The sequence below is a fragment of the Peromyscus eremicus genome, chromosome 3 (assembly GCF_949786415.1).
Source record: "Peromyscus eremicus chromosome 3, PerEre_H2_v1, whole genome shotgun sequence".
Lineage (NCBI taxonomy): Eukaryota > Metazoa > Chordata > Mammalia > Rodentia > Cricetidae > Peromyscus > Peromyscus eremicus.
The window spans coordinates 80,849,722-80,868,891 of record NC_081418.1 but is presented as its reverse complement, the minus strand read 5'-3'; the positions used below and the strand labels follow the sequence as shown (position 1 = coordinate 80,868,891).

The window sequence follows — 19,170 nt, the reverse complement described above, 5'->3', positions numbered from 1 at the left end:
AGAGTTTCAGTGTTATAGGGAAGAAGATAATTGGGAGTAAAAATAAAAATATAAAATAATCACTATTTATGTTTTTAAATTTCCAAAGTATATACTGAATTAAAATAAAACAAATTTAAAATGAACAACACAGGCAGTATATGGGACACCACTGAGTGAATAGAAACTTATATTGTTAGTTTTATTAAAAGAGGAGTGAAAGGTAAATATACAGAAAACATAGTTAATGAAGTTCTATCTGAACATGCAGGTCCTGAAAGCTCAAAGACTCTCAAATAAATTCAATGCAAAACAACTATCCAAAATACCAAATCTCAGAGAGAGAGAGAGAGAGAGAGAGAGAGAGAGAGAGAGAGAGAGAGAGAGAGGCCTAAGTTACATTGAAGGGAATCCTACTAGACTGACATGAATTTCTTAATAAGAATATGACATATAGGAGATAATTGGGTAATACAGCCAAAGTTCTAGCAAGAAACAACAGCAAAATTTCCCTGCCCCCCAAAAAATACAATTAGCAGAAAACTTAAGAAATGAAAGAAAAATAAGCATTCTCAGGAAACTAAAGAAAAAGTAATTTAACCTGAAAATAGGCTTACATTAAATTCACCAAATTTACACAACTGTAGAAGAAAAAGTTAAAGCTTTATCAATACATAAAAACACAAACCAAAAACAAATTGGAACAATGGAAGGAAAATATTAAAAATAACCAGAAAATTCTAGTATGGATATGTTCCTACCCATCATTAACTGTGCAAGTACTTGGAATAAAACAGTCAAAATGGTAACAACAGCTGAAAGAAAATAAAAAGAACTATTTGTTCATCAGAAAGAAATACTTCATGAGTAACATAGTCTGAACGTGGGGAGCCAATGAACATGCTTTACACAAAGAGAAAACAAAGGAAAGGAGAATATACTATATTTATATTAATAAAATGGAACTTAAGTCAAAGGCACAAAATGTGACAAATGAAGTAATTATATAGTTAAGGGCAAAGTTTAACAAGGGAGTATCTCTCAATTTCCTGTCTATTTTACAGGATAGTTTTGAGTGATGAAGGCAGACAAGAACTATTCGAACAGGATGGGTTTTCACTCAGTCTTAGCCCAGTCGTTCATGGTTGCTGAGAATTCATGTGTTCACCATTCTTTCAAGACAATTTCATTGTTACTGCAGCTAAAGAGAACTGAGTTGCAGGACCCTTGAGGGGTAACCAAGTCAGGCACTCATGCTCCAAATCCCTCAGCTGAAAGCAATAATCTCGAGTTCTTCAACAGCTCTCTCTCACACAGACAAGTAACATATTTGACAGCTGGGCCACCCCAAGCAAGGATGTTTTTGGTTGGTGCCTGCATCACTGTGGGAGAAAGAAACAAACATTGCATGCAGTAATATACTCCTAAATCCTCAGGCTCCACTCTGATGATCTTGAGTGTGAAATCTGTGCCTGACCCACTGCCACTGAACCTGTCTGGGACTCCAGAAAATCAGTTGGAAATCTTGTATATCAGGAGCTGTAGAGACTGACCTGGCTTCTGCAGGTACCATTCCAAATACGTGTTTCCACTACTTAATACAAGGCTCTGACTAGACCTTCAAGAGATGGAGGCTTCATCTCCAAGGCTGACAGGCAGGGAGAGTGGAGTTTGGGTCATCATAACATCACCTCTGGAAGCTGAAATAAAAACAGAGAAGTGCAAAGTTAAGGACACACTTCATGAAAATCTTCATATATTCTTTTTTGATATTTATTTCAAATGAGGTGTTTATTTTTACATACAATTCTTTATGCACTAAAATTCCCTTATTGACAAGCCAAGTGAATTGAAAGCCCTAGGGGACTTCAAGGCATAAATTATACCATCCCATTCCATCTGTGTCATAATCTTCATTATAAAACAAGTTCTCTCCCATCTAAAACCTCTCACTAAAAGATGTAAACCTCACAGGCCTCATTATGGAGGATAAGACCACTCTGTCTTCTCATAAATGTACAGGATACATGTAATCAGCAGTGATACGAAGGCTCATCCTCCTTACCCATTCGGCTTTCTCACTTCGCCCTGTCCTCACCAGGAATCCAGAACACCAGCAGCACCAATAGCTGAACAGGCAACTTCATTTTGAGGAGGCAGTCTGTGGAGATGGATCAGTCGTCAGAGGATGCCAACTGAGCTTTTATCTCTGACTAGCAAGAGTGGGTCCTCCCTAGGGAGCAATAAGCAAAATTTGTGTTAGTGTTTCAATATAGATTGAGGAAAGAGTCATGCAGGCTTCTCATGATTGCAAAAATCATATAACATATCTTCTATGTCTGGATGACAATAATAAAATAAAATGTAATACTTAATACAAAAAGACCATAATAAAATCTGTCAATCTGTCCAATACTAGACACTTAATAAGTGCTGTATTACCGAAACACTGGGAGTAAAAATGAAGACTTGTATGCACTCATTCCCTATTAGTTGAATAATTATTCTGTTGCTCCACTTTCATTAACTTTACAGATAAATACCTCTTTTATGAATGATAAATGTAGAAGTTAGGAGCTACCTTTCCTGAGATTTATTAAATGTGTCTCTGTAGGAGCACAAACTTAATATAATAGGAAGGCATATCTTAAATGTGTATCATGGAAATGTAAAAGTGATGGATAGTAAAAAAAATTGTCACTGGATGGTGATGGTGTATGCCCCTAATCCCAGCACTGGAGAGGCAGAGGCTGGCAGATCTCTATGACTTCTAGGCCAGCCTATTCCAGGACAGCCAGGATTATTACACATGGAAAATATGGAAAAAGTTATTATTTGTGATGGCATAATTGCAACAGAGGTCTGTATTCCCAATACATAGACTGTAGTTCATCAAATAGCAATGAATAAATGAATAGGGAACTATGAATTAATTTTCCTGCTCCTGGTGCTGAACAAATAATCATAAGAAAATGACCATAAATGTAAAAACATTCTTTCTTTCTGTGTAATGTCTTTCGGTATGCTGTGAATATATGTTGCTCTGATTGATTGATAAATAAAGCTGCATTGGCCTATGACAGGGCAGGAAGGAACCAGGCAGGGAAATCCAAGAGAGATAGTGAGGGACAAAGGAGAGGAAGGAGACATTGTGAGCTGCTGCCAGGAGAAGCAAGATGTAAAGTACAGGTAATGCCACAAGCCAGGTGGCAAAGTATAGATTTATAGGAATGGGTTGATTTAAGATGTAAGAACTAGCTAGTGAGAAGCCTGAACCATTAGGCCATATAGTTTGAAAATAATATAAGTCTCTGTGTGTTTATTTGGGACCAAGCAGCTATTGGACACAGGTGGGAAAGATTCGTCCTGACCACAGGGCCCGGCCTGGGCAGGACAGGAAAATTTCTGACTACACAAGAAATGATTTTCCGTTGATTAAGGTATGAAAAGGATATGTATTCATTCTTTCAGTTCTTGAACAAGATACACATTTTTTTCTTATTAGCTACCTACCTTTTTTTATATATTTTCTTGTGAAGGGACTATTTCTGAGGATACAAGTTTTCATTATTTCAGTGTTCTTTATTTATTTTGTTCACTAGTTTATCCAACTTGCTTCATTTATAAGTCCTATCATAGGTTCTATCTTCTAAGTCATAGATGTTGCTAAAATTTATTCTTATTAAAAAAGAGTAACAAAGACAACATTGTGCCCACCTTTAGCCAAATCAAAACTAGTGTATTGAGGCTTCATCCCAAAAACATTTCCAAAGGAAAGATTTTCATCATAAAAACTAACAAATACAATAAACATAAGTGACAGTTCTTTCATATTAATAGATTTCAAACTATTGACAAAATAATCATTAAAAATGAAAGTAAAAGTATATCTTTCAGAATGAACACAATAATTCTTAAACTTAAAAAGAACCCTTTAAATAACTCAGTGAATCTAAACTAAAAATAAAACAAATTGAGATAAAAATAATATGTTACACATACACACAGTGATATGTTTCTCTTGGGACAAGCAACACATTTGAAAGTTGGGCCACACCAAGCAAGAAAGAAGTTTGTTGGTGTCTGTGTCACTGTGAGTGGAATATATATAGCATGCATGCAGTAATAAACTCAAACATTTTCTGCCTCTGATCTGCTAATTTTCAGTGTGAAAAATGATGCAGTACCAATGAATCAGTCAGAAACTATATACTCCTTGTTAGAAGCCTCATAGATAAGGAGATGTAATGACTGGCCAGTCTTCTACTATCAGTTCAAATCAGCAATATTTAAGATTATCTTCACCTCATGTATTTCAAGTGAGAACTTCACATGTTGTGGATAAAATTTTTGTCTGTGTAACCAATACATTTTTTAAAAAAATCATATGAGTACATCATTCTAAAGAGGTTCTCATGATATTGTAGACCAGGCCATTCAATTCCTTCTGTGTCAAAGTCTTCCCAGCATCACAGATACTGTCTCATCTGACATCTCACTTTCATAGATCTAAACCTCACACATTTGCATCCTTGAGGACAAGACCTTCCATTTCATATGTGGATAGTAAAGACTTGAACAGCAGGTACCCTAGAGCTCATCCTCCTTCTATTCTCCTACTGTATCCCCTTTCTCTCCTTACCAGGAATCCATAGTATTAGCAGCCCTAGGACCTGAAGATGGCACTTCATTGTGAGAAGATGAACTTAGAAAACTGAAGGATCAAGGTAAGATTACTAATGAATTTTTATCTCTGGCCATCAAGGGAAGTTCCTCACTGTGGAACAATATGCAAATATCATGGTGGATGCAAGAGTTTAGAAGGGAAAAATTATTTGGGATTCTTATGTTTGGAAAATCACACAGGAACCTCAGACCTTCGCCACTCTCTCTATTCCCCAGAACCCACTTCTCAGGGTCACCCTTAGCTCTGTAAAAGAACACCAGCTGCAGCTTTCCATGCCCCTGTGCACACCTCCTGATACCATAAACCAACCAACACCAGCTGCAGCTTCCTATCCACCCTGTGCACTTCTCCTATGGATCCCACAGACCATCCCCCACTGCCCTTCCCTTCTGGCCTCATCTCTGTGTCTCAGCCACCAAATTAGACAGGCAGCCCGTGCTTGACCACAGGCAAGCCATCCAGAAGACCAAGTAGACTACCTGCAGACCTTCCCTACTCTCTATTACCTCAGACCCAATTCTCAGGGTCGACCCTAGGTCTATCAAAGAACACCACGGGAAACTTCCCCTCCTCCATGCCTTCTTTGAATCCCTTACAACAGCTTCCCCTGAAATCCTCTCCCTCCAGCCTCCAAAACCAGCAACTATCCCCACTGCTTCCCTCTGCACCTTGAAAGCACAAGCCTAGCAGGCTAGTAAAACAGGCAACACTCAGCAAACACACTCTCTGAAAATCCAGAGAGGAAAGAGAAACAAAAGAAAACTCCGACTCAACCAAGACAAACCCCAAAACCAGCACCTAGACATAAAATCACCCCAAACCCAGATGCCTAGATGCCAGCAATAGAACACAATCAATAACAGTGGGGTACTTTGCCACCACCAGAGAACAGCTGTCCTACCACAGCAGGCTCCGAATATCCAACATAGCTGACACACAAGATAAACACCTTAAAACCAACTACATGAAGATGATAGTGTAATTTAAAGAAGAAATTAATAAATCTCTCAAGGAAAACATAAACAAATAATTCAAGGAAATTAATAAATCTCTTAAGTAAAACCAAGAACAAATAAACAATAGAAGGAAAAAAATAAAACTGTTCAAGACAAGAAAATGGGAATAGAAGCAATAAAGAAAACACAAACTGATTAAATCCTGGAAATAAAATATTTAGGAATTAAAACATGAACTATAGAGGCAACTTTTACCAACAGAATATAAGAGATGGAGGAGAGAAGCTCAGAAATGGAGATACAATAGAAGAAATGGATACATGAATAAAAGAAAATATTAAATCTGAAAAGTTCCTGAGAGGACTGTGTATCCTCTTTTATCAAAACAAATGAATCTCCATGAGCTTTGATAGAAATCCTGTGACCTGTGAGAAACAGTTTCAGTGACTGATTCATGAGGAGGAGCAGTTGGGGCAGCTCAGCCTCTCACTTCTGCTTCCATGGGGGTTTATGTTATGACTTGTATCACTGTGGGAGGGAACTCATCATACTGTAGACAGTAATAAGTGGCCATGTCTTCAGGCTCCAGGCTGCTGATGCTGAGAGAATATTCTGTCCCAGACCCACTGCCACTGAACCTCGATGGGATCCCATTGTCCAAGTTAGATGCACCATAGATCAGTCGCTTAGGAGCTTTCCCTGGTTTCTGCTGTAACCAGCTTAAATAACTGCTAATGCCCTGACTGGCCTTGCAAGTGATGGTGACTCTGCCTCCCAGAGACGCAGACAGAGTGGATGGAGACTGGGTCATCTGGATGTCACATCTGGCACCTAGGAATGGAGATATAATAAATACTCACATAGTTAAACATGGTAAGAGAGAAGTGCACCCAAATGCCAGTTGACACTGATCACAGTGTAACAGTGAAATTCCCATTATATTCCTTTTTTACCTGGAAGACAGAGCAGCAGGAGCCCTAGAAGCTGAGCAGGGGCCCTCATGTTCATGCTGAGTCCTGACTGCAATGACAACTGTACGGGGTGTGACTGGTATATGAAGAAGTCCTCAAGGCTGTGCAGTGAGTGCATGCAAATCACTGGGAACTAGTTAGGGTGGGCACAGCTGCAAAACTTGCTCATCTCAGCAACTTGGCAAAAGACCATGGTTCCTAGATACCCAAGGTCAGATGATATGCATGCCTCTGAAGACTGCATTTATTTTCAAGTTACATGACATTCCTAATGTATATAAACTCCACTTTGAAAAATAAAAATCAAAAATGTTTTGGGGGTAATATAGACAAACATCCTGTTGTAAGGAAATATACAACAAGGAAGGGACTATTAGATCTTTAACTCACTCAAATAATTCTGATCTGTTAAAAATACTGTTTTTCTTGTGAAGTGTTTGTGAGTTTGGAATAGTCATTTCTTTAAATCGAAAGGATAATTCATCAGGATCATTTTAAGGATTTATAAAAAGTAAGATTTTAGCGTGTTAACCATGCCTACTATGGTACAAAGAGGAATTACACAGGAGGTAAACATAGAGCAACTTGATCCCACAGCATATGCCACTTAGGGTTCCAATCTCTTATGAAACTGGAGGTACTTTCATACTCACAGAGCAAATGGTTTTTTTCTCAGTTTTGGATCCTCCATATTTGCTCTTTACTACCATTTGTTTCTATTTCCCATAATTCCTAATCATAAAGGGTTGACTAGTGAGGATAGACTTGAACATCTAACAGAAAACATTACTACTCAATATTTGGCTCTGCTGTGTATTACAAATGATATTTTCACCTTTCACTTTTGAGCAGTAACTGGAGTTATTATCCTAATTTAGGTGACAGCCTCACTGTCTGCATGTGTGTCTCTGTCTGCAAACAAACTGAGCAGCAGAAATGTTTGTACATCCTTATAACACAAATATTTGAATACCATAGATCACATATCTATGTCTTTGCCTTGGCCATCCAGCCTTATTTGTCATCAGAAGTAGAATCTATTGAGTCTTCAGTAACCTTGTCCTGGAGCCTGAGAATCCAGAGGGCCTTTTAGAAACATAGCTGTGAAAGGCCAGACAGTGTGGTAGCCTGAGCCTGACCCTGCTCATTTTCCACCATCTGGTGGTGAGTGATAGGTGTGAACAAACACCTAGAATTAAAGCAGCTTCTTCAGGATACAGGACACCCTCCCCATTGGGAGTACCACATAATAGCTTTTTCTGGGTTAGTAGGAATGCTGGTGTCTCTTCACTCTCTTTCTGCTGATATCTAACTGCTGTACCTCTGCCTCTCTGTGATCTTTGAGGTCTGGAAGACAGTTCTGCCTTCTCACACGATAGCCCCAGGATCTGGAGGAAGCCTCATTCAGTACATTTCAGTGGATGATAAGATGAGGATGGCAGTTCCTCTCAGCCTCAAACATCAAGCAAATCATTATTTTATAGGGCATCTGGGATCTGAGTTCTTACCACACTTCCTTTAATGTTGTGTGTAAATACGAAGAGAATTCCAGAAACATTCAACTTCCCTTTACCAATGGCCTTTAGACTGGATTTAGTAGTAAATAATTTTGTTTCTGGATTCCTAAGAAAATGTGTATTGATGGTACAGTTGTGAACATAGATGCCTTCTTAAAATAAATCCAACAACTTCTCTGTAATCTCAAACTCATACATGCTGAACAAAAACCTGTAGGCCTTGAGATTTGGGTATCTTCTTCCTCTGTTACTTAATAAATAGTCCTGATTTTTATTACTTCAAAAATGTCAGGTTTTAAGGAGTTAATTAGTTTTAAGGAGATGATTAGTAGGTTATTAGTTGGGAAATAATGGATCTCACTGAACATTTTCATAACTATCCATTAGTTTCTTTAATTTAGAAATTGAATGTTAACATGTCTAAATGACTTGGCAGATGTGGCTGAGTTGTGATTTTGAGATAGTATGGACATCCTGAAGTACATGGGTGAGATCAGTATAATCAATATATTGTTCTAGTAGAGAGAGAGGAGGTTGAGCTCTACAGAGTGGTTGTAATGATGGAAGACAGTGCCCATTGTTCAGGATTATACTCTAGGCCCTGGAATCTACAGGAATCCCACACTTATCCTAGAGTTTAATTGCTTCCACAGATGGTTCAAAGCTCTTCTGTCATCTTGGTCTGTGCTACAATTAGAGGAATTTTGTGTTCACATAGATTCTTGGCCCAGGCAGACGGAATCTACTAGGAAAAGACTCTGACTGAATTTTCACAGGAGCATGAACTTTCTTCACTGAGTGGACACATTCTAAGCCCTGAAAACGAGACGATTTCTATTAAGAAATGCTTTTTTATAATAATATAATTCTTTATTGATTCCTAGGGGATTTCACATCATGCACTGTAGGGGAACAGCCCCCACCTTTTACAGGGTTCCTATGAGGAGAGAAGAATAAGAAATATTAGTTAGAATGATAGGCCTAGCCAACAAGAGGAAAGACAGAAACACAGGACAGCTTTGGGAGGACCCGGATAATACCCACCAGTTCAGAACTTTATTCAAAAGGAATCTTTATAGCAATGTCAAGGGGTGAGGCAAAAGACCTCCCCCTGCTAGATTCAGCCAAGTGTAGCCCTTTCCAAATATGTGGTACCCAGGCCTGTGGTCCAATAATCCTCTTATGCAGTCTTTCTGGGTAAAGCAAGCGCAGATCTCACTAGGAAACCTCTGTGGGCTCCCACAATACACCCCAATCCTGTTCACCTCCCAGTTCCTCCATATCCTCTCCTCTGTGGTGATATTTTGTTTTACTTGTTAACAAATAAAATTTGTCTGAAGATCAGAGGACAGAGCCAGCCACTAGATTAAACATAGAGGCCAGGCCATGGTGGCACACACCTTTAATCCTAGCACTCAGGAGGCAGAGGCAGAAATCCATTTGGATCTCTGTGAGTTCAAAGCCACCCTAGACTACATGAGATTAATCAGGTCTAAAAGAAATAGTAGCACACACCTTTAATCCCAGCACTTGAGTGCTCATGCCTTTGCTACCAGTGTTTAGGAAGCACACATGCCTTTAATCCCAGCACTAGAAAGGTTGAGACAGGAAGTGATATGGCTGGGCAGAGAAAGGCATATAAGGAGACAGGAACTTGAGGCCTTTCAGCTGAAGACTCAGAGCCATTCAGTCAGAGGATTCGTGGAGTTGGTGAGGTGAGAAGTGGTTGTGGCTTGTTCCTTTGTCTCTCTGATCTTTCAGCATTTACCCCAATATCTGGCTCCTGGTTTTTATTATAAGAAAATTTTGATTTTGTGCCATAACCCTCACCCCTGCACCACTACTCAAAAGAACGATTATTTGAAAACAAACAAAAAAGCCACCCCACTCCTCCATTTTTCCTGTCTCTGTGACAACACTGGGAGCTGTGGTATGTCCAGCAGTATGCTCTTTTGTCCAATCCAGTCCCACCCACAAATGCTCATTGCTTTCACTGGTTCAAAACATCTGAGACACCATCATCATTGGACCCTCACCAAAACTCCTTTCAGATATGCTGTTGCCCTGAGTCATAGAAATCCTGCAGCTCTCTTTCTGCAGGACCAGTCCCTTCATGCTCTCCAGCAGGTTATCGTTAAGGTAGATGTTAGAGTGGGCCAACCCAAGGCCTAGGGTGTGGCTCTGGGTGGTAGCTGAGCTGGGCAGTCCTAGTCACAGGGACTGCCCCCCTCCGGCAAGGGGTGGAGCCAGCTCTCCTCACCTATGCCATCAGGACCACCTCTCCCACACCTGTGGTGAGGAGTGGGGCCATCTCTCCTGCTGCAGTGTCCAGCAAGGGCAGAGTCAACTTTTCCAGTGCAAATGAGAGGCACGGAGGCACAGCACGGCACTGCTAAGATTTCAACATGCATGGTTCCTATGAGCCCCTGTGGTGACACAGACAATGGACATCAATAAAGATCCCACCTACAGAAGAAACATGGACCAGACATGGCCCTGAGCAGCAGCTAGGGCCCAGATATCACCATGGCTCAGGTGGCAGTACAGGACACCCAGATTAATATGGCCCCAGCAGCAGCAAGGTCCTCAGACAACAACATGGTATCAGGTGGCTGACCTGACCCTGAGCATTTGCACAATCCTAAGTGGTAACAGGAACCACAGACATCAACTCAGATCCTGGCTAAAATGGCCATGGACCCAGGCATGGCCCTCAGCAGCAATCTGACCCAGACAAAAGCATGGTCCTGGGTGGCAGCCCAGCCCTCAGATGCCACATGGCCACAGATTATAGCCTAGGCCTTGGGCATCCTTCTAGCCTTTGGTTGCAATATGGGGAATGGATGTCAACACAGATCCCAGCTATAATAGGACTATGGACCCAGACAAGGTCCTGGGCATCAGCCCAGGCCTAGAAGCCATCATGGCCTCAGGTAGCGATGTAGGACACTCAGATCAGCATAACCCCAGTGGCAGTATTGTCTATAGACGCCAACATGGCCCCAGATAGTGGCCCAAACCCCAGGTATCATCATGGCCTTCAATAGTATCAAAAGCTAAGGACATCAAGAGAGACCCTGGCTGCAGTATGGCCACATACCCAGACGTGTCCCTCAGCCTCAGCCTGGTCCCAAGATGTCATTGTGGCACCTAGAGGTAGTGCAGGACCCTCAGATCTGTATGGCCCCAGCTGCAACGTGACCCTCAGGCCTCCACCTGGCCTCAGGTGACAGTGTAGACCCCAGGTATTTGCATGACCTTTGGAGATAACAGGAGCTATGGACATCAGCACAGACCCTGACCGTGGCAAGACCACAGACCCAACCATGACCCTAAACTATAGCCTGGGCTCAGATGTCACCACAGCCACAAGGGGGCAGCATAGGTCACTCTGTTCAGCATGGCCCAATTAGCACCTTGGCTTTCAGACATCAACACAAACTCAGTTAGCTGATCAGACCCTAGGCATCTGCACAAACTTCAGTAGTTACTGAAGCCATGGACATTAACACAGACCTTGGCTGATGTAGGGCCATGGACCCAGACATAACCCTTGACAGCAGCTCAGACCTGGATGTCATCATGTCCCCTGGTGGCAGCACAAGTCACTAAGATCAGCATGGTCCCAGTGGTATCATGACCCTTGGACACCAAAATGGCCAAAGGTGGCAGCCCAGATCCCAAGCATCCTTGTGGCCTTTGGTGGCAATACAGGGCATGGATTCCAACACAGATCCCAGCTGCGGTAGGACCACAGACCCAGACGTGGCCCTATACAGTTTCCCAGGCCTAGACATAACCCTGGCCCTGGGTGGCAAGTAGGCCACCCACTTCAACCTGCTCCTTACCACATTCGCTTCTTCAGATCTGCCTCTTTCCACAGCACATGAAGCTTCTCTTTCTCTCTCATTTCTCCATCATATATTACTCGACATAATGGCACCTCCCCACCCAGCACCACAAGGCAGACCTGCGGATGCCTTCAACAAGCCATGACTGTGAGAACTCAGGCTGGTCCCAAGTGTCTTTCACCTACCTGAGCTGATTGGCATCAGAGCAGCCAGTGGAAGCCTTCAGCCAGCCTGGAATTGTTGAGAAATTCTTTGTCGTCTTCTCTGAGAAATATTATTGTCTCTCTAGGTTGCAGATGTACAGTGAAGTCTCCAAGACTCTAAGGGTTTGGTAACGCTGATCTTTTCACAGTGTTTTACTGAGTGTGCCTCATCTACCTCTCAGGTGCTTACACTGCATATTCTACAGCTCAAATTTTCTTAAAAGCATGCCCTTCCCTCAATGGCTATCTTCCCTCAAATCACCCCAAGTATGTTATGGGAACATGATTAACCTCAGGTACTCATGTGTACTCTCCTGAGGTAATTAACATATGATTCAACCCACATTGCAATCTGACACTATTATCCCTAACCATCAGGTCAAACTGTAGAACTGGAATCTTGCTTAATGCACCTCTTCTCTCTGGGTCTGCATTTATATCAGGTCATATAATATTCAAATCCAAGCAATGGAATCTGTAATGATTAGAAATAAATAAATGCCAATTTTCATATTGTTTCACAGTACAATCCTAACTCCATAATGTTCCCATCAAAATATGTAAGCCACAGGCCCAGTACTGAGCAGTACCAGACAATATGCCTACCATGGTCTCACTTACCAAAACCTATCCAGTTTTCTGACTTGCATTTTCCTACAAACAAATTATCTTAATTTTCTATTTTCCAATAATATTTTGATATGCAATTCTTATTATCACACTAGAATATTTAACTTCTTGACAATTTGATAAAATGCCCCATTTTTATAATGTATCGTAGGGGAGAATATTCAAAGTTAATTCACAATGGTGTTTTGTAACTCTTTAAAACTACAATATCAAAGAACACTTAGAATTTTGAACCAGGTGATTTCATTTGGCAGTTGTACCTAGTGAAGTGACAGCTCCATACTGGAGACATATATGTGCTATGAGAAAGCAGAAGCAGGAATTGCAAAGTGTAAAGGGTTGAATGAATGAGAGAAATTAGGCATCTTCTCTTTGGATTGAAAGTCTTGTTAATAAAAATCATCTAAAAAAAAAATAAAAATCACCTAAAAACAAACTTGAAAGAAAGCTTATCAGAATTTAAGAGTCAAACTATACTGTAAGTGAAGTAAATGTCTCAAAGCTGACAGAAGATAGATTGAAAGAGGGAGAGAGGAACCAAGCCATGTAAGTTGACCATAGAGGTCAGGAGGCAACAAAGAGTATATGGAAGTATGCTTAGGAAAGAGCTATAAAGAGAGAAGGGTAAGTTGCACTCTGAAAAGCTAGTAGCCTCTCCATGGAGAGCTCTGCAGGAGACAGCACTGAGGGTAACCTGGGAAGGACAGATACATTGTCCCATTAAGGACTTGTCCCTCCTTCTGTGTTCTCATTGTTCATCTCTCTGCTGTTCTTAGCCATCCAGAATGTCAGGAATCTCAGGAACGAGTCAGGGTGTCTCAATCTTAGCATTTGAACTGAGGAGTCATTGATAATCAGTGCAAGGCTACAACTGAGCTTTGAACTCATACTTGTATGGAGATGATCTTCCTACAAAAATATGCAATTTACAGTGTTTGAGAAGAGCCAAGCATAAGTAAGGACTACCACTGAGAGAAAAATTGTTGAAAAATATCTTCTTGTTTTCAGCTCTGGACAAAAGTGACATCAGTGTGTAATTTACTATTACTTATGGGGTATTGGGTATATAAGGCCATGATTTTATAATAAAGTGTCAGAGGTCCATGTATTAGAAAATCTGGAAATCCTGTGGAATGTCTGCTTGGATTACAGCTTAATCTATGGAAACACAAAACACACACATACATATAAACACACACTTACTCTTATTAACACTTGAGAGATTTTATTCACTTACTCATGGACTCAAGCTTACAAAGATTCTGATACTTATTGCATCCAGGCATATTATCTACAAATCATAGGAACGGTCATTCTATATGACATACTAAATCTAACTCTGTAAGAACACTCAGGTGTAAAGAAGAGTAGATCATATAAATTTTTCCACTAACAGATAAAACAGCATTAAGATATTTTGCTGAGTATTCATGCATGCACATATCACCCTTCAGTTCATTGTCCTATATACCCTCTATACTCTCTTTCTTTGCCTTCCTGTTAATATATATACAATTCTGTCAGTCTCTTGTTTTTGGTTTTTCATGACAAGGTTTCCATAAAAGTGAGGATTCATGTAGACTGTGGAGAAATCATTCCTTAGGAGACCACAAGAGTATTGAACTTGGGTAATGACTAAATATCAGGAAGATTAATTATAGATAACTTTTACTTAACCATATAAACCAAAAAAGATTGAAAGAGTATAAACAATGTATTTCAAAGCATATAGAGCATATGAAGATAGATCATGAACATAATGAAGAGGTATCAACTGTCATTTTGCCCTATCCTTGTTCAATATTTGAATTAACAATCAAGATACTCCACTTGAATTCTCACTTGAAACTGTCCTGTGGAGAAAATCAGTGGAAGTTTCTTCCTATGACCATAATACACAGTATTATTTCATAAACACATTTCCCCCCTTTGGCACAAAATGAATGGTAATTAAAAAAAAGAAGAAAAATTTTCATGAATAATTATGATAAAAATCAGTAAGATGTTATCAACTCTAATAGTAATCTCTATTCTCTATGCTCAGAAGAAGAAGCAGAATCGACATTGTATGAATAAGTACAACAAAAACATGAAGGAATATACTTCTTTCTTCTCCTAAAACCATTAAGAGGATAATGATCCTGACAAATGGGAATTCTAAGTTAAAAGGGAAGATTTCAAAATGCAATATTACATCTAAATGAGATGAGGGAGGAAACATCCTAAGACCTTGTTGGGTAATGAAAGATGCTCAGTTTTAGAAGCAGTTGCTCTACCACACTTACTGTGTAAATCCACACACAGAAAGAGGATCTTTCCAGCTGTTAATCTTAGTTTCATCTCTGAAATCCATGGTCACTGGTTGGGGATCGACTTCCTCAACTTTTGGCCAGGAATCTCTTATTGAGCAACTTAAGGTTTTTTATTTTAGCCTACTAAGTTCTACAGTTCTGACCTGTCCCCTAGATTTTCACAGAGGGCTCTGCTTTCCTAATTCATAGAACTTGTAAAAGATAAATATGATGGTATTGACTGAAAAAGAAAAAAATCTTATGTGTCTATTACAGCTATCTGTTTTCCCTATGAAATGTTATATCACAAAGACTTTTTAGAAAACTTCTAGTTAATGGCTTCTGAAAGATCACAATATATAAAGCTGTAGAAGGAAGAAATAGATTTATCTCCAAATTTTATCTATAAACTTTGAAAAATCAGTATGGGTAAAGTTGAAAATAAGATATGAAACAGTGACTTGTTTCAGCTCCAGGTATCTGTTGGGGTGAACCAAACTCCTCCATATTGCTTGAGTCATAGCCCCATGTGTATCTGTAAGAAATAGGAAAGGATGGTGTTTTCTGGCGTGTCTTTTCAGTGGGCTGAGTTAGCTTTTCTTCAGAGTTATAGCATGTTGTGAGAAATATTGTGTTTTCCATGAGGGTAGTGAAGTGCACTGTCCTTAGGCTTCAGGATGCTGACACTGAACATGAAATCTACCATAGTTTCTCTGACACTGACCATGAGAGGATTCCAGATAAATCATGTATAGAACATCTTACAAGGATCTTTGGAGCCTGACCAGTTTTTACTGGTACCAGTGTCAGCTTGTGGCATGATTGGCCTGAAGACAATGGCAGCACTATACCCTGGAGCTACAGGCGAGAGTAGAGACTGGGTCTACACAATTGCATTTAAAATGTTTTAAGAACTTAGACTTTTCTTGACTGTGAGACATGTCTGTTCCTGGCATCACCAATTGCTTCAAAGAGGATGATGGGCACCAAAGTAACTCCATACGGAGTTTGGAGTTTGTTTCCTTTATGGCAAAAGCTAGCCATGTGGGCAAAGAAAGTAGCCCTGCCTTGACTGTTGACAGTATGCTGTACAAATTGGACAAGTAGGACACAAAAGAAAGTGACTACAGAACTTTGTCAAGACAAGGTGGGACAGTCCTTCAAAACTCCTGCTTCATAGATAAGTCTTTCAGACACACTAGGCCTGTGAGACGAAGATGGATGTCCCATCTTTGCAGAGTCTCTTTGCAGAGGAAATTTGGGTGACTGTCCAGGCAGGGTGATGTCCCTGTCATTAGGTAACATTACATCCTTCTGGAGTCTTTGATGAAGCTGAAGACTAGATAAAGTTTTCTTTAGTTATAATAAAAGACAAATTAGATACAAAACTTTAGACTCACCAAAATAAGATAGACAATTAAGTATTTTTTCTCTAATTTTGTGAAATGCAAATGGATTGGATATTGTTACTATAATTCTTACTTGATAACTATTTTTGCTTTACTGTATTGAGGTTAAAAACCTTCCTTTTTAATTAAACAAAAAAGAGTGGAAATGCTGTAGGATAATGCTCTTGTACACTGTAAAGATTTGTCATTCAAATTGGTCTAATAAAATGCTGATTGGCCAGTAGCCAGGCAAGAAGTATAGCTGGGCAAGAAAACTAAGAATGCTAAGAAGAGGAAGGGCAGAGTTGGGAGTCACAAGCCAGACACAGAGGAAGCAAGATGAGAATGTCAAACTGAGAAAAGGTACCAAGCCACATGGCTAAACATAGATAAGAATTGTGGGTTAATTTAAGTGTAAGAGCTAGTCAGTAATATGCCTGAGCTAATGGCTGAACACTTATAATTAATATAAGCTTCTGTGTGGTAATTTGGGAAGCAGCTGCTGGGTATTTGGGAGCTGTTGGCAGAACAGAAACTTCTGCTTACACACACACACACACACACACACACACACACACACACACACACGCACGTAATCTATGCATGGACACAAGGTGGGAACAGTTAAGAAGACATACCAGTCTTCTATCTCTTCCTTCATGCTGGTTGTTCTAAATTGCAAATGGCTCTGCTGCCTTCTGCTACTTACAACCATCATAGCAGTTGACAGAGAAACCAGGATAACTTCAATGCAACCTTGATAATGCAGCAGCTGTGAACACTCCCCATGAGTGAATAAGCCTTCGTCTCTTATAGGAGCCTGAAGGATCTGTTGTGCTCTCTAGAGAAAAACGTGAGGGCAGCCACCCACCCAAGCACAGAGCATTTTATTCAGAAGTGTATTACCAGAGGAGGAAGATGTATACCTTGAAAGTAATAATAAGCCCCCCAATTATCAACATCCATCCTATTAATTTTGAGAGGGAAATATTCCCTGCCTTACTGCCACCAAATCTGTCTGGTACCCAGGAAAATGGGTGGAAACCTTATAGATCAGGAGCTGTGGAGACATGCCTAGTCTCTACAGGTACCAACTTAAATACTGTGTAGCAGGTTCTGACCCATCTTGCAGGAGATGGATGCTGACTCTCCAAGGGTGATGGCCAGCAACAGTGGAGTCTGTGTTAGCACAACATCTCCTCTAGATCCTAAAATTATAGAAGCAGGGAATAGATGAGGTTTGAAACAAACATATAAAGATATATTTATGATTTTTATTTCATTGTTTTGCATCTCTTGTTATACTTCTGAGAATACATAATATAAAAATGTATTTGGATAAGAAGATAGGGCATTTAGAGGCCTGTATTAATTTTTCAACATCTATCAGTGCCAGAGTGCACCCCAGAATATGTCCTTCTGTGTAGTAACACAGGCCCATACAGTTAGGAAACTGGCTCAAACCAGTTGCCAAGGCATGCACATAATGTACTTCCTTATGAGCCAACCTGTAGTTTGCTTGAAGGCCTAGCAAAAGGAGCTGTCAGAGTTCCTGGTCACTGTCAATGTTCTTGATCATGGTCAGGCAATAAGGGAGACCATGCAATGCCACCAGATTGCAACACAGAATGGGTGTTGGGAGAAGGTTATATAAGGTGTAGATGAATTTCTATGTGGTCTTATTAAATAAGAAACACAGAGCCAAATATATGGGTGAAAGCCTTAGAGATCAGGAAAATAGTGAGAGCCACCAGCTAGCCTTAACTCACCACACCACCATAACTTCCCAAGAGAGCTACTTCCTGTCTACCCAGGTTTTCGTTGCCTTGCTGTTCTGCCCTCTCATTGGCTCTTAGCCCAGCTACCTCACTTCCTTGTCACTGCCTGTCTTTACAGAACTCCAGGTCTCCATGGTTGGTACTGAAATTAAAGACGTGTGTCACCACACTTGGCTGTTCCCTAGTGTATCCTTGAACACAGAGACTCTGCTTGCCATGTGATCGGATTAAGGGCATGTGCCACCACTGCCTGACTTTCGTGTTTACCTTAAAATGGCTTGCTATTCCCTTTGATCTCCAGGCAAACTTTATTTATTAACATACAAATAAAATATCACTACAATAAGGCCTTCCCTGTTATTAAATGAATGAGTTTGTTGTTTGCCTTCAACTGACTCCAGGTGTCTGCACCATTGACCCACACCTTCTCACCCCCTCCCCCAAGGGAGCCATTAGGATCCAGCAACATCTGGCACTTGAACTTGGACCTTGACAGCACCATGACAGTGTGTTTCGGTGAGAAGGTCCCTCAGTGTTGTGTTCTTTCAGTCCCTTTGACAGTTAAGCATTGGGACCCCCATTTTTTTCCTTCTTTTGTGTTGTCTGTCATGTTTGTCTGCCTATCCTGTTAGGAAGGCACATTTTTGTTTCTGTTTAAGTTCACCTGGCACTCCACATAAGGACTGACCCAGCCCCCAGAAGGCTGAACCAAGACTTGGCTCCTAAACACCATCCCATTTCCAGACACACCATGTGGGCATACAGTCGTGGCCTAAAAAACTACGGTGTATCCCCCTAAGCACATACATAAGGGTCTTATACAAATTATACCCCTGTTGACTGTCATCTTCTGACTGTTGTTTGCTTGCTGTCTCCCTCTAAAAGACGGGTAATCTTTTCATCACCTCCACCACTTCCC

At 40.5% G+C, this 19,170-nt stretch overlaps 1 gene segment (V, D, J or C); it reads right to left on the bottom strand.

Annotated features, from left to right (window-relative positions):
* Window positions 1-6,130: 6,130 nt before the first annotated feature.
* On the bottom strand, window positions 6,131-6,630 carry LOC131907016 (immunoglobulin kappa variable 1-16-like). The segment is given in 2 exon segments: window positions 6,131-6,453; window positions 6,576-6,630. Coding segments are annotated over 2 exon segments (378 nt in total).
* Between the last annotated feature and the right edge of the window lie 12,540 nt (window positions 6,631-19,170).